This window comes from Pelophylax lessonae, assembly GCF_965119305.1.
Source record: "Pelophylax lessonae genome assembly, chromosome: 3".
Lineage (NCBI taxonomy): Eukaryota > Metazoa > Chordata > Amphibia > Anura > Ranidae > Pelophylax > Pelophylax lessonae.
This window is the reverse complement of record NC_138770.1, coordinates 168,774,613-168,791,495: the sequence shown is the minus strand read 5'-3', so window position 1 is coordinate 168,791,495 and position 16,883 is coordinate 168,774,613. Positions and strand designations below refer to the sequence as shown.

Genomic DNA, 16,883 nt, shown 5'->3' with positions numbered 1-16,883 from the left:
ATTAATATTCTGTATAATAATATAATAAAAGTAAAAAATAATAATGAAAAAAAAAAAACAAGGACCAATTATTGGGAAGGGGGAGGGCAATAAAGGAGTCCAATAAGATCAGATATCAGTTCTAATAGATGAATCCAATGATCAGATGGACGTGTAAACACTGGGAAGAAAAAGCATTTCAAGAGACATGCATAAATAAAAAAAACTGTAATGTACTGCATATTTAACTAAAAAGTAGGCCCTAATCCCCTCAGAGGGAAAAATTACCTCCACCAACGTACCAAGACTAAGAGGAGAGCACAAATTATCCAAAGATGATATTTGATTGCAAACAAAATGGAATAGAACAGACCCCCTAGATGATACCTCGAAGAACTAATCCGTTTTTCCAGAGCTATAGCACTGCAGGAAGGACCTAAAACTCTCCATTTCATTAAGGCCTGGAAAAGATGTTGCATTAAGACACCTGATCCAGCGGGCCTCACGTTGGAGCAAAACTTTGTTCCATCACCACCTCTTTAGTGGAATGTGAATGCGGTGCAACACAGTGAAGTTAATCCATGATTCCTGGCAATATGCCTCCCTAAGGTTAAGTATAAATTGCCAATCCTCATGCTGGACATATGCTTGCCAACACGGTGAAGTTCTCGTTTCGTTTTCCCCATGTAGAAGAAACCGTATTCACATTCCATGAGGTAGACTACCCCTTTAGTTTTACAATTGGCGAAATGCCTCAACTGGAAGCTATTGCCATTGGGGAGGGTAAATTTGGTTCTCTTTTGTATAACTGGACAAAAGGAGCATGCTCCACAGGGAAAGGTTCCCCATGTTCTACAAGGGTCCTTCCTGGATTCGCCCCTATACTCACTGTGAAGGAGCATTTCACCAATGGAGCCCGCCCTTTTGTAGACCACTGAAGGTTTTTTTTTTTGTAACCAGATTAGAAAGGGTAGGATCCTTAGTGAGGATGAACCAATATTTATTCAAAATTCTTTGAATCTTTTGGTGTTCATTGGAGTATTGAATAATTACTCTCATTTTGTCATCTTGTTTCTGAGTATCAGATTTAAAATTCAGACTCTTCCTATCCGTCTTTTTAACCCTGTTGAAGGTTTTCCTCAAGCATGACTTGGTGTACCCCCTGGCCAACAACCTCCGTGTAAGGGCATCTGCTTCTAGTTGGAATCATCTAATGTTGTACAATTGCGCCCAGCCCTGAGGAACTGACTATATGGAATGGATCTCTTGAGTGGTTCCGGATGGAAACTGCTGGCGTGCAGGATGGTATTCTCAGCAGTCTCCTGAACAATTTGCTTGTCAGTCATCCCTCTTGGATTTTCAAAATCCAACAACCAAAAAATTGATCTCTCTGTAGTCCTATGTCATGGTGAAGAAGAGATTGAAATTATTTTCATTCATATGCTGCAAGCATTGCTCCAAGAGGACTACTGAGCCATCCCAAATTAGGAAAACAGCTATGTAACTCTGCCATAATAGAATATGGTGAGTATATATAGACATGTTATCCTCAGCAAAAAGGGTTTTCTCCCACTCCCCCAGGTACAGGTTTGCTTAGAATGGGGCGCAACATGTGCCCATAGCTACGCCCTGTACCTGGAGGTAGTGGGAGCCTTTGAACAAAAAGATGTTTAGTCGGAGGATAAAGTCCAACATGGACAGAATGAAGTCATTAAACTTCCAGTCCTCAATACTTCTCTGGCGAAGAATCTGCCCCACAGCAGCAACCCCCTTGTCATGTGGGATTCTGTTGTAGATCGACTCCACATCGCTAGAAACCAAAATTGCAGATTGTGGAATATCCAGATTGTCCAGCATCTGCAAAAGATTGAGAGTGTCCCTTGTATAAGAGGCTAGACTGATGACATGCGGTCTCAGATAGGAATCAATGACCTCACTGATTCCCTCTGAGGTACTGCCATTCCCCGAAATAGGCCTCCCTGGTGGATTGCGATGCATACTAGCTCATTATGTGTTTCTCTTACAGGTTGGAAAAAAAAAAAAGTAATATGGGTTTACAACCTCTTTAAAGCGAGAAAAGCGACTTCTAGAAAGCTCTATCATCGTACGTGGAAGTCTTATATTGCGTGGTGTGAGTCTCTTGGGGTTCACCCCCGCTCTTACTCAGTGGCTTGGATCTTGGCCTGCCTTCAACCGGAAGTTGATCAAAAATTGGTCTTGAGTACTATCAAGGGTCAGGTCTCAGCCTTGGCAATTTTCTTTCAAAGGCCACTAGCCACCCATTCCCTGGTGTGTAACTTTATCCAGGGTATGCAACACTTGGCACCTCCGGTGCAACCTCCGTTGCCACCTTGAGATCTTAATTTGATGCTGTCGGTTCTCCAGAAACCTCCTTTGGAAATTATTCAGGAGATTCCCCTGCTTACCTTATCCCAGAAGGTGGCTATTACTTCTGCATGTAGGGTATCGGAACTGGCGATGTTGTCCTGTCGTTCTCCCTATGTGGTGGTTCACAGGGATAAAGTGGTGCTTCGTCCGGATCCGTCCTTCCTTCTGAAGGTGGTTTCCAGTTTCCACTTAAATGAGGATTTTGTGCTACCCTCCTTGTGTGCTAAACATCCTAAGGCATTTGCACTGCATACTTTGGATGTGGTTCGGGCAATCAGGGTGCGCTTGGCGACTACTGAGTCTTTTCGTAAGTCAGATTCGCTCTTTGTACTCACAGATGGCCCAAAGAAAGGGCTGCCTGCGTCTGCTGTGACTATTTCGAGATGGATTAGACACAGTTGTTCAGGCTTACTCAATTAAGGGTCAGGTTCCACCTTTTGCTGTTAGGGCGTATTCTACTCGGGCGCTTAGTGCTTCCTGGGCCTTTTGCCATCAGACATCTGTGGTTCAGGTTTGTAAGGCGGCTACCTGGTCGTCTGTTCATACCTTCACAAAGTTTTACAAGGTGGATGTGCTGGCATCTGCAGATGCCTCATTTGGCCACAAAGTTTTGCAGGCTGCCGTTTTAAGGGTGTTTTTTTTAGTCTCAGGTGCGTCTTCTCTTGTTGTTTTGATGAGTCTTATGTTGCCTGGTTAGCTATGGTTCAGCCTTGGGGAATTATTTTCTGCTGTTCCCACGCCTCATTTTATTGCACTGCTGGGGGACGTCCCTACTGTTATGAAGAACAGAGACTGCGTTCGTCAATGAACGATAGAGAAAATTGGATTTTTGTCTTACCGTAAAATCCCTATCTCTGAAGTTCATTGACGGACACAGTACCTGCCCCTCTATTTTGAGTTGGGTTGGTATTGTTTTCTCTGACACTGCTTTGTTACAAAACTGACATCCTATAGTAGAGGGGGGGGGGGGGGTATAACCTACTAATATGCATCAGAGGACTGCGTCCCTCAATGAACCTAAGAGATAAGCATTTTACGGTAAGTAAAAAATCCAGTTATTCGCAACAATTTAGCATATTGAGAGATCGGAATATCACCAAATATACTTAATAAACCAGGGGTGTCCAACCCATGGGCCATATGTGGCCCAAAAGAATTAAGCATGCGGTCTGGGCACGTCTGGCATAGCAGTCTTGGTGGCAGCTGGCGGGGACAAATTAGGCCCAGGCAGGTCTGTGGAGATGCAGTGTTTGGCATAGTACCAGCTGCAGCAAATTCGGGAACTCTCCAGTCAAGTGCCGCTCGGCCGAATCTAGGGGGTGCTGGGGTGGGTTTCAGTTGCACCCCCTGCTCACACCCACACCCCCCCCCCCCACCCCCACTTCCCCAAGCACATCGTTGAAATCTGATTAAGTTGTGATCTGCTTGATTTTTTTCTGCTCATCAGCTATCCTTCAAATGATACTAAACACACAGCTAATCAATATTTCTTTTGTTCGACTGACACAATGCTCCATAAATCATAACTTACTGGGTTATATTGCCTCCTCCAGGAGTAGGACTAGGCAGAACAAAAAACACCTGGCTACGCCCTTGGGCAGTCCTCAGCTGGTATTTAACCCCCCTCTCTGCTCTAGGTAATCAGTTTCAATCTGTCGAATCAGGAGTAAGGGCCTAAGCTCCCGCCTGGTTTCTCTGGTCCTAGCAATTTTTTCTTCTTCCTTACATCTTTTTTTTTCCTCTCAGGAGATCTACAATTAACTGCTGGGCTGGGTGACAGGTTGGATAATCTAGATCCAGTGGTACCCCCAGCCAGCGCGTGCGTGCTAGGTCGGCCGCGACATAGCCTCATGAACAGAAGCTGGCCCGGGAGTTAAACGTCTTGTAGGGTCGCATACGATTGGGCGTGGGACTGAATCACAGCGGTCCCTTGGTCAACAGCTTCCCTACTTTGGTGGCCATAGGAAACATCCTGGCAGCATGCTTCAGTGTCTGTAGCTGCCGGAGGCCATGTTGGAGAAGTCAGATGATGTCATGGCGGCCATTTTCCCTTGGTCTGGCTGGTCTCAGGCAAGCAGCCATGTTTGTGTAGCCTGTTGTCACGGCGGTCATTTTCCCTTAGTCCAGGAGACTATCGAAGCCTCGTGGGGATGCCGAAGCTCCTCCCCAGTTTCCTCCTCCTTCCTGTGCCTGGGACCTATGAAAAGGGATGGCGTCCATAGTGTTGCTGGGTCCAAATTCTCTGAGTTCCTCCAGGAAGTCCTTGGGGGTCCCTGTTATCTCTCTGCTGATAGGTACCCTGAGCCTTGGGGGGGATCCTTTAGTGGTGCCAAAAGATCGTTTTTGTACTGCAAGGTCTTCCTTTCCTCAGGGTCACATCTCCCCTACTGACCTCTTGGAGGTGGCAGGTCCTTTTGGAATCCCAACTTCCCATGGTTGCACTGACGGTGGTCCTGCAGTCCTTAATGTCCTGGGTGGAAGTGGCATGTGGGCAAAGGCCCAGAAGGAAGTGTCCCCCACCTTTCCCTGCTCAGTCAGTCTCATCTGATTCTGAGCCGGATGCCACCATGGATGCAGCCCTTCCAGGGGCGCTTAATCACACCCCCTGATCCATTCGATAGTGAGGATGATTCCTCCATGGTCGCAGCAGCGAATGAAAAAGCACTGGTAGATGAACATATCACTGCAGTACGTGAGTTTTAAAAATGGAGGATGCGGCTGATGTCACAGACGTGGCTGTGTTGTTTGGTACGCATAAGTCACCTCGCACTCCAAAAGTGTTACCTTATGTGCCTTATTTTGACAGGTTTTCCTGTAAGAAATGGGAACAACCAAAATTACCCTTTGTGGTCCCAAATGATTTTGCTGTACGTTACCCTTTTGAGGAGTCCCTTTAAAAATAAGTGGACTAGTTCACCAGTGGTGGACCCTCCTGTTTCTAGGTTGAATAAAGCAACCATGATCCCCGTAGAGGAATCCCTGTCCTTTAAGGACCCGGCTGACAGGAAAGTATAGGCACGCAGCATGCTTACTATGGCTGGTTTGGCATTGCAGCCAGTCTGCCTTAGACCCTAACTGAATGGGCCAAGCTTTTCACCAGCATCCAGGGAATGAGCAGGTTCCCACTGTTGATTCAGTGGACCAGGTGGTCCTCGGGCTGCAATTTGTGATGCAGCTTTGGATACAGCTCCTTTGATGTCCAAACTTTTTGTTTTAGCGGTGGTGATTAGGCGCGTGATGTAGTTTAAGAATTGGTCCGGCGCATGCTGTAGTTTAAGAATTGGTCCGCAGAACAAGTCTTTAAGAGAGCTCTCATTGATCTGCCCTTTCAAGGTGATAGCCTGTTTAGGGCTACCCCGGATGACATTAAGGGTGTCATGGGGGGAAAAGTACCTTTGCATGCTTCTGGGACAGAAAATAAGGGATATCTTCACTGGTTTCCGGCCCCGTGGACTTCTTTTGTGAGCGTCAAGAAGATTCCCAAAATGTTTCTTTTGGAGGTACCCAGAAAGGGGGGCAAAGCTTGTTCTTTTCAGGGTTTTTTTAGGTGTGAAATCTCCTTGTGCGGATTTAATTCCTGGAAAGGTTTCCGGTAATGTACGAACTACCTAAGGTCCCCCCTATCCCTGTCCGGGGAATTATTTTACGTAGGTCTGATTTTAATTCTGACCAGGGTGGTCCCTCCTCTGGACAAACTTCTGGAATCACCAGCTGCTGTCACAGACAGTCCTCTCCCAATTTGCATACAGGTTCTGAGTTCTGTTTGCATAGTCCTATGTGGAGCTCCTTTAGCAGGTTCGGCTCCACAGGAGGATACCGAGGTTCATGGCGAGATCACGGGTTCCTCTGGCAGATGCCGCAGGCGTCCAAAGGCCTTGGTAAGGCCAGTATCCTCAGTTCAGGCTTCTTCTGTGATTCCTGCAAGGGAATCGAGAGGGAGGATCCTCTAATCCTTCTGGTGAATGTAAACGACCCTTGGGGGCTTCTTCTCTGAGAAGACCGGTTTTCCCAGTGGCTGATCTACCATGCTGCTTTACAGTCGTTGGTTTTAATGGCTTAGCTATTAAAAGCCAGGTACTGAGGGATAGCGGTTTGTCTGGATCAGTGATCCCTACTATTGTGAAGGCGAGGTAGTAGTCTTCCAGCAAGATTTACCATCGTACGTGGAAAGCATACATTTCTTGGTGTGAGTTGATTGGCGCTCATCCTCGATCCTTTTCTGTGGCTCGGATCTTAACCTTACTTCAACAGAGCGTTGATCAGAAGTTGGCCTTGAGTACCATAAAGGGCTAGGTTTCTGCCTTGGCAGTCTTCTTTCTGCGACCCATAGCCATGCTCTCTTTAGTTCGTACCTTTTATTCAGCGGGTTAGACGTGGCTCCACTGGTCTCTTTTGCTGCCTTGGGATTTAAATTTAGTACTTTTAGTTCTCCAGAAACCTCCATTTGAGAATATTCTGGAGATTCCCATAGCCTACGTTATCCCAGAAGGTGACATTCTTGGTGGCTATTACCTCGGCCTGCAGGGTAACAGAATTTGTGGCATTATCCTGTCGCAGTCCCTTTTTAGTGGTGCATAGGGATAAAGTGCTTCTTCATCCTTGTCCATCATTCCTGCCCAAAGTTGTCTCTGACTTCCATTTGAATGAGGACATTGTGTTGCCTTCCTTGTGTCCCAAGTCGGCTCGTCCCAAGGAATGCTTTGCCCTAGCTTGGATGTGGTTCGTGCGATTTGTGGTTCATGCGATTTGGGTGTATCTGGCAGCTACTAAGTCTTTTTGGAGGTCAGACTCGCTTTTTTTTTTTCCAAGAAAAGGGCTGGCCGCTTCTTTGGCTTCCATCTCCAGATGAATCAGACAGACGGTGACTCAGGCCTATTCTATTAAGGGTCAGGTTCCACCTTTCCCAGTCACGGTGCATTCTATTTGGGCACGGAGTTCTTTTGGGCCTTCCGTCATCAGGCTTTCATATCACAAGTTTGCAAGGCGGCCACTTGGTGGACCATGCATACCTTTACAAAATCCTATAAGTTAGATACTTTGGCATCTATGGATGCCTCTTTTGGCCGTAAAGTTTTGCAGGCTGCTGTTTAAGATGGGGCTATTCCCTCTTGAGGGTTTTTTTTTTTCTTTAAACCTTTATTTTTCAGACGGGGCTCCTGTGTCCTTGTTAAGGGATCTTATGTTTAGCCTTGGGTTATTTTCCCCACCCCTCATTTTCCTTTTGGCACTGCTTTTGGACGTCCCACTAGTTATGATTTATGTAGCGCTGTGTCTGTCGAACAAAAGAGAAAATGGAATTTTTGTACTTGCCGTAAAGTCCATTTCTCTAAATTCAACGGACTCATCACCCACCCCTCTATGGAATTCTGATACTTCCAATACTGCTTGCTACTAAACTGATTACGTAGAGCAGAGAGGGGAGATTATATACTAGCTGAGGATGGCCCATGGGCGTAGCCAGGTGTTTTTTGTTCTGCCAGGTTCTACTCCTGGAGGAGGCAATATAGCCCACTAGTTATGATTTATGGAGCGCTGTGTCCTTCAAACTCAGAGATGGATTTTACAGTAAGTGCAAAAATCCGATTTTTTTCTGATGGGGCTCCTGTGACCCTGTTAAGACTGCTGTGTCCTTGTTAAGGGCCCTTATATTTTCCCAGCCTGTCTGCAGGGAGGGAAACATAAGCAAGAGGAGCATCTAGTCCTCTGCTGCTGGTCACATGTTCAATAAAAAAATAAAGTTTTTCATACAGAGTAAAAATCAATATGAAACAGTTTGAAATTGTCATACAAATATATATTTGAAATTAAATCTTAATTTTTGTGGAACTAATATGGTGTGGGCTGATTTCTTCCAGTCACAGGCTGTCACGCCCATCCAGCCTGTGTCTTAGAATAAGAGGGAGAGGAAGCCACCATTAATCCACATGTAATATCCAGCCCCTATTGTATTAGGCTGGTTAGTGGGCTGTCATTTACCACTGTGTATGCGCCCGCATTTGTGCCTCTATAGCAAGGATCTCTAAACTATGTCCCTCCATCTGTTGCGGCACTACATATCCCATGATGGCATTGTAAAACTCTGACATTCACAGACCTTACTAGGCATGATGGGAATAATCGTTCATGAGCGACTGGAGGGTCATAGTTTGGAGACCCCTGCTGTATGGTAACATGGGCTGCTCAAATGTGATGGAGAGAAAATGCTCAGCAAAGAAACTCACTGAAAACGGAGCATGTGCAGAGTTGCCACCAGAGCTGCTAAAATCCCTAGTTGAATTGGAGACATGAACTGAGGGTGCAGATGAAGAGCAGCAGGATCAACAAGGCTTTTGGCAGAATTCAGACAACAAATCTCATAGTGACCGAGTATGAACAGCATGTAATACATTTATTGATCAAATTTTTTTTTTTTTGATCATTTTAGTGACACTTTAAGCTGGGTGGGTAAACACTAAAAGAAAAAAAAACAGATTGCATACTAACACAAGCAAAGTTGCTGTGACTATCTCCACTGCTGTGCCATTGCATTCTGACAGGGGGGCCATGGCTCCCACTGTTATCAATCTGCCCAGGGAGGAGGAAGCCCACATCGAGATCCGCTGCTCTCTTGCGCATTGCTGGATTGGATCAGGCTCAGGTAAGTATAATAGGTGAGGGTAGGGGGGTAGGGAGAGTTGGGATTTTGCAGCACTGAAGATTTTTCACCTTAATGCATAGAAAAACCTTTAGGCTTTAGAACCACTTTAAGTTTTGTACTGCTCTGTCCCTAATCCAGCCTTTCTCAACCGGTGTGCCCCGGCACACTAGTGTGCCGCTAGAGATCCTCAGGTGTGCCGCGGGATCATGGGAGAGAAGGGCTGTCAGATGACCCCGATCTCTCGATCCTCTGCTGTACATCGGCGCTGTGAGGAAGCACCATCATCCTCAGCAAAGTGAAAGTAAAGGGAGGGGAGGAGTGTGTTGTGCTCTCTGCTTCCCCCTACAGTGCAGTACCTGGCCTCTGTGAGGAAAGGTATTGTAATAGAACTTTTAAAGTTAGTATTTATGTGTGTGTGTATGTGTATATATATATATATATATATATATGTATATATATATATATATATATATATATATATATATAAAATATGTGTGTGTCTGTGTGTTTGCACATGTGTTTGTATGTGTGTGTACATTTTTTTGTGTGTGTGTTTGTGTATATATGTGTGTGTATGTGTGTTACTTTTAATCCTGACCCCCCATTCCTGTATTGTCAGAACTGTTTTTTAGGGCTTGTTTCTGATAGCAGCAAGGGCTGCTGCTACTTTGAAATTCAATCCTTGTTTAGATCACTTTTCAGAGGCATTTGGCAGGTGGTAAAGAGGCAATATGTTGCTTCGCACCACCTTTTTTAAGCCTGGAAATGTAGCACCGCAACCATGCACACAGTGGCAGGGTGGTTGCAGTGTAGCCTCATTCACCCTGGGTATACCTCCAGCTACCACATGTGTACATCCCCAGATGCTGCCTCTGCAGCTAAAGGGGGGGCAGCTGAGGGTAGTAAAGACAGCCCTGTGTGGATGTGTGCTGCGTGTAGGGCTTCAATGGGCTTCCCTACCAGCAGAAATGCAGGGAAAGAAGTCCCTTGTCCCTTTTTTTAAACTTGTGCCGCACCCAAAGCAGCCCATGTTTGCCAAAGAGTGGGCTGCCATTAAGAATTAATGGCACCTTTAAAGAGCAGAGCATTTGTCTGTGTGTCAGGAACGAGCACAATTCTGCGATACACAGTAACGTGAATCAAACCTTGGGCAGGGGTGCCTCAAGACTGAAAATACATTTCAAGGGCGCCCCGACTGAAAAAAGGTTGAGAAACACTGCCCTAATCCAGCAAGATGTTAGCGGTTTGGCCTCCTTAGTTCTGTACAGCCGCTTGCCATAATCTTCTCTGCCAGACTTGCACATGCTTTGTTAAATTCTATGAGTTTGAACTCAGGAATCTACAGTATGGGTTCCCTCATACTGAATTGAATGGAGAGCGAAGAACATGAGCGTGAGCCCAGTGGAGAGTATTGTGACAAGTGTCTGTGCAGTACTAAGGTGGACATATGGTCATTACCTTGCTAGATTAGAGGCAAGGTTAGTATATGACTTGCGTAAGGTGGTGGTGAAGGGGTTAAAAAAAGTCACTGCACTAAAAATGCAGATACTTTAAGGATTGACTGACCTCACTTTGAGGATGTGCTATAGAAGACTTATGTGGCAGCTCTTCCATTATTTACACATTGTGTTCGGCTTTCTTAGAATTATTTACACTCATGTATTTTTAGTTAATTTGTATTTGAACTTTTAGTAAATTAGAAAGACAAATTCTTTGTAATTGCTGCACCAGACATTCTACAGTTTAATTTAAACACTATTGATTTTCCGGAGCTGAATAAAATTAAAATGTTGCTGCCTTGCAACATAATAGCCAAAGGTGTTTTCGGTTCATTTTATGGCTCCGTAACTTTGGCCAGAAGCATACATTTCTTTGTTTTTTTAAAATGGTGAGTTTGGCCTTGCAGTATTTTTTTTCATGTCTGAGACACAGGAAATTTAAGCCTTAGGGTTAAACTGTATTAGCAATGTCTTTTACCAGGAATCATGCTCTCTGATTTTGGAGTCTATCCCCCCTTTTGAAGTCCTTTTTGGTTTTGTGGGGTGCATCTGGGCCTTTTGTCCTCTTAGCGCTTGGGACGGGAGTCACTTTGGGTGGGGGGGCTTGTGGAATCCAGATTACCTTAGAGAGGTCAGGAAACTCCTTATCCAGCTCCCCCGGCCCCTCCTATGTGTAAGTCACCATGTGTCTATTAGTGTCACAGGGTGACCGAGAACCCTAGTCAGGTCTGCACTAACCAGACTCACTGTACAACCACACCGGACTCAGCATTTCATGTTCCCCCGGTTATCCTGGGTTCTATAGATGTGGTTTGTGTTAAAAGAACGAAGGGGCTCTTTCACTTAGGACAGTAATATTTATGAACAATATCCCTCAAGAAATATATTAGGATAAATTGGTTCAACCCTTTCAGGCTGCTTGTAGGAGTTTATCCCCTAGGCCATTGCTAGATAGTTTAAGGTGGGGTTTGTTATTGTTAAGTGCCTGTATCCCATTCTTTTGTTTGTTTGCCTGAGGATCAACCTATTATGGGATGTATATGTGTGTTAGGATTAGCTGCTAGAGGGGAGGGGGGGATTTCTCCAGCAGCCCTTCCTAAAGACTGTCTACTGTTGGAAAGTTGCATATACCTGTGTGTCATGTTACTGAATGTAGTTTACCCGTCTTGTGTCATTATGCAAAATAGGGGAAGATCGTCCCAGAGTGTATATCTTTGTGCCTGTATTTGAATAAACAGTTTTATGCGTCTTACCACCCTACACTGATGTCTCCACGGGTGACTGGGTGGGCTAAGGGATCTTGGATCATGCTGGTACCGGGCAAGGGAAGCTTATACGGTGGACATACTCTTCTTGAGTATAGGGGTTCGTCACGGCGTTGACCCAAATTACCAGATTATTTACAAACACTGACTGCAGTCTCTAATTTTATTTACCTGGAGCATCACAATCCTTGGCTGCTGTAAAACTCTGTGTGACTTGAATAACTCAAATCCCTATCTGATGACAGTTGCAGTCCAATGCCACCGCTCTTACATTACAAGAATGATTGGCTCTTATTGATGTAGTGGTACACAACATTCTGAAGGTGAAGGATCATCCTTTTTCTTCTACCTGTGTTATCTCCAACTCTGAGTCTTACAGGGCTCCTAAGGCTGTAAAGAACTTACCTTTGCCCCTGCTTTTCCACGTGTTTCTGTACATGGACTGGAAATGACCTGATAGGTTATTTGCTTCGCCCTAAGCCAGGGCTTGACAAATTTGCTAAGAATCTAGGAGCCAGCTAAAAAAGTTAGGAGCCAGTTTTTTTTTGGTAGTGTGGGTTGTCAGGGCAAGTAATTTGCGCCCCCTAACTCTGACTTACAGCAGAGCGGTCAGTCAATAACTCCAATGTAACGCATTACATCAAGGTTATGGGCTGGCCAGAAAGAATGACATTAAAAACCTGTTATAGGGGAAACTCCTTTTTATGCGAATGCATCATGACTGCGGCATGTAAAATACCCTCATCTGCTGCCTATTGTAGCTTAAGGGTGGCTGTTGGTGGGTGGCAAAAACATGTCTTTACAGCACATTTTTACCACCCAACTGCACATCAAAATAAAGCCTTTGTGACATTTAAATAAAACACAGAAAAGGATGAAAGAAGTATCCCAGCGCTGCTGATCTTCTGTTGCCTCTTTGCAGCTACTTCCTGCCTGTGTGTCACCCTGTGGTGATTGTTGATAATACACAGGGCTTTATCAGAGGACATAAAAAGATAATTTTAAAGCATGCCAGCCTCATCTCCCCTCCTCCACCTCACAGCACACCTTAAACAACTTTGCACTATGAGAACAGCGGCTCAGTGTGTCACAGCATGGACACAGAACACACACAGGCAGCCCCCGTGCTCTATCCTCCACCACAACTCTCCCCCCCCTCCCTCACCGTAGTGACAGTCTGCCTGCAGGGTCAGGTAAAGGCCACACAGGCTGCCGGGTTCCCCTCCTCCTCCTCACTCTTCTCCAAGGTCTGAACTACTGTGGGCTCTGGAGGGAGGAAGGCCAGCCTGATAAGGACGCGACGGGCAGCATAGGAGAGCTCAGAGAGCAGCCATTCCGGACTGGAGAGGAGGCCAGCCCCTCCCCTCTCATGTTACTCACAGCCGGACTTCAGATTACTGCACGGCTCCAGGGAAAACACGGAGACCAGGGAGGGGGAGAGCGAAGCATCAGCCACCTGACACTCTGAGCTGCGTGTCCGGGCAGTCAGTCAGAGAGTGGGCTGGCGGCAAATCAGGAGCCAGGACGCGGTTTCTGGTCGCCATGGCGACCTGGCGACCGGGGTTTGTCGAACACTGCCCTAAGCACTTACAATCCTTTTTACCAATTTGGTGAGGATTTCATTAAAAAGTTCTCCATTCCTACTCTAGATTTCTTGCCTTAATGACGCAGCTACCATATTGATGTTTAATGCCTCAGAGTAAAGAAACCCCACTGAAATGGTTGGAGGCCTTTCTAGAATGTGTTTTTCTCATCAATTGAGGGAACACAGGAATTCATATATAGTCAGGTTTTGCTGCCACATACAAGAGGATTTGAATACTGGCAAACCATCTGTAGTCTAGCCAGAATACTCCCTTCTCTTCCCAGTAAGCCTTCGTTTTTGTGACCTAGGGGAAGAAATGTCTTTTCTTCAGCTCGGCTGAGAAAAGTCTAACCGTTTTTTGCTAGTTGCCTTTGACTTTTTTTTTCTTCCATCAGGATTCTGTTACACTGCAATTTTAGCTGATCTCTATATAGTAGCCATCCAAATCAGCCTTTCCCTAGCCTGACTTTGCGGTGCTGTACTCAGACCTGACTGGACCTTATGGGGCTAGCTAGGAAGTAACCTTTGGGCACTGTGTTCTGTCTTTTGGCACTTTACAGACACTATGTACTGGTAAATGTTAACTTCAGAGTGCTTTTCTGGTCAGAGCCATGACATTGCCCCCTCTCTGAAGTCTTTTTTCTAAGCTTCTTAGACCACACAGAAAACGGTAAGTCTATATCTTCAATCTTAAGGACCATTTTACTATCCTGCTTTACAGTTTCTGCCTTTAGGCATGGCTGTTGAAGCCCAAGTTCTAAGAAACAGGCACCCCTCGGTTGGTTATTTCTGCAATGCTAAAAACAAAGGTGTCCACTTCTGGCAAGGTTTATCACCTAATCCAGAAGATATTCACTCAGTGATTTTCTTGTAGCCATCGCCTTTGTGAGGCAAGTGTCTGAGCTTGGCTGCCTTATCCTGTAAAGCACAGGGACAAGGTAATGTTGAGGCTCAGAACTTCCTACCTTGAACCTCAAACAGTACATTATTTTCTCTTCCCTCTATCAGTTTATCAGAAGGCATATCTCTACATTCCCTTTTCTCCTTGCCACTGCTTTCTTTAGAAAGACTGACTTTGTCATTCCTGTTAGTTCCTGTAAAGGTGAACCAATGTCTCATTCTACCCTTTCTCTATGGCTTGGGCAGACCATTATCCAAGCCTGTGGTCTTAAGGAGAAGATATCACACTTTTCTGAGCACATTCTATTAGATCTGCCAACACCTCTTGGGCTTTTCGGCATCACAACTGTTTACCGGATTTTCAAGGCTGCCACCTGGTCTTCTGCTAACCCATTTTTCACATTCTACCAGGTGGATGACCAAGACGCTTTGTCGGTGCAGACAACTTTGAGAAATCTGGACTCCCATTTAACATGTGACCTTTGGGTGATATGGCTGTCCCTTCAATTTTGGGATGTGCCATTTAATATGAATCCAGCCTGACAACACCACAGCAGTGGCGAACATCAGTCATCAGTGTGGAACAGAAAGTCAGGCCTCTGTTTCACAGATTTGTAAAGTTTTCACCTAGTCTTCTGTTAACACACTCTCAAGTTCTCCTAGCTGAATGTTTCCACCTCATCTGATGCCAGTTTCCGGTTTGTTGTCCTTCAGGCAGCTACTTGAGCGGCAGGTTGTACCTCCTTACTCTTATACTTTGGACCTTTTATGGGGTGGTTTTTTTCATTGTTGCCCATTCCTCACTTGAACTGCTTTTAGATGCACCCAAGGTTTAACATTTCTTCAACACTTGCCTCAATGGGTGAGTTTGGTGAGTTGGATGAGGTTTTGTACTCTTCTTTTCTTGCAGTCTGTGAACTGACCCAATGTCCAATCCTCTTTAAAGCACCAATATAACCGAAAGGTTTAAAGCTGAATTCCAGGCTTACCTTCAGACTTGCCAGGTTGTACAGACTTCTCTACTGTACTGAAATTGCTTACTATGATTTACTGCATGCTGTGAGCATCTCATTGTGCACTTAAAGCTGTAGTAAGTCAAATACTGGAGTGCAAAAAAGTATTAAACTGCGTTGACTAATCAAGGAAAAAAGCCGCTAGCACAGACAACTGACAAGTAAATTGTTAAAAAGCATAAAAATATAGATACGTGCAGCGCAAAGTGATAAGTAAACAATAACAGTTCCCTATAAACAATCAAAGTGATAAGTAGACCATATCACTTATAAGCAATCAAAATGAGTGATGGAAAAGTAAAAATACAGCAAAATGAGTCCCATTTCATCACGTCAGGATCTCGCCATAGACAGCCTTATTTGCTTGCTTACTTTTTTTCCTGTACCGCTGGATGGTTGTAAGTGCATTTCCGTTTTAAAAATAAATTGGTTTTAGCGGTTTTACACTATGTCTGTCTCCTCTGGTTTGTATCTTCATGTCACCGGCTGATTGAGAGCTTCATTCTCTCTTCACTCCACCTGATACTCCCCTTTAGAGCATCCGTGGTTAAAGTCTTTTCCAGAGGAATCCAGGATCCATTATGTGAGCCTCATTGACCCATATGCTGTATTGTAGTTTGGGTCCACATTATCCGGTGAGCGCATATTTATTTCCCCCTGATGGTGTCAGGATCTGGCAACCACTCTGCCCACCTCTATCACATTGGATGTCATTATCTCCCCTATACACATGGGTCTCACTTTGCTGTATTTTTACTTTTCCATCACTCATTTTGATGCTTATAAGTGTACTGATATGGTCTACTTATCACTTTGATTGTTTATAGTGAGCTGTTTTGGTTTTCTTATCAGTTAGCGCTGCACGTATATATATATATTTTTTGTAGTAAGTCAAAGTCTGCCTCGATTCTAGGCATGAAAACATTCAAAATCATCCAACCTTTTCCTCCCATGTCTTATCTCTTTCACTGCTTGAGTTTCAGTTCTTTCAATCATGAAGGCTCCGTATTACATGTGGGCAATAGGGTTGTCTGCAGTTTTCAACACCTCCCATAAGCCATGATCTTCCTGCATTGCTGGAGTCACAGGATTAGATTACTGGGTCAAAAATAAGGTATAGGAAGAAAAGTTGAATGTTCTGCTTAAAAAAAGGCATTTAGACTATTGATGGGGTTGTAAAGAAGAAACCAGACATGGCAAAATAAGATACCTCTGTACCCCCAATGGAATCATCTTAGAAAAGGATTTTTCAGATAGAACAAATGTTCTTTTTTTGTCTTTAAGAAATGTTTATTGTTGTCACGTTTTCTTCCATTCCCTCCATGCTCTTTCCCTTTACCAAAAGTTTTCCCAGAGCAAGGCCTGTGTATACCACCCAGTAACTCCTTTTTCTTTACTCAGGCACTCTTATCTGGAGAAATTCCTGACTGAACAAATGATGGAGAGAAGGGAAGATGTTTGGCTGCCGCTTATTTCCTATAGGAACTCACTGGTGACAGGTGGCGATGAGGATCGGCTATCTGTGAACAGTGGAGGTAGTAACAGCAAAGGCTCCTCTGTGAGAAATAAGAAGGGTCGGCCTCCCCTGCACAAAAAGAGAGTGGAAGGTGAGCATTT

At 44.8% G+C, this 16,883-nt stretch overlaps 1 protein-coding gene across 1 annotated transcript in view; it reads left to right on the top strand.

The window, feature by feature from the left end:
• The window catches only part of STAG1 (STAG1 cohesin complex component), a 223,978-nt gene that overhangs the window by 187,984 nt on the left and 19,111 nt on the right, over positions 1–16,883 (top strand). Inside the window, exon 28 of the mRNA XM_082249885.1 lies at positions 16,668–16,873. Coding sequence (XP_082106011.1) covers positions 16,668–16,873 — 206 coding nt within the window. The remainder of the gene's footprint in view (positions 1–16,667; positions 16,874–16,883) is intronic.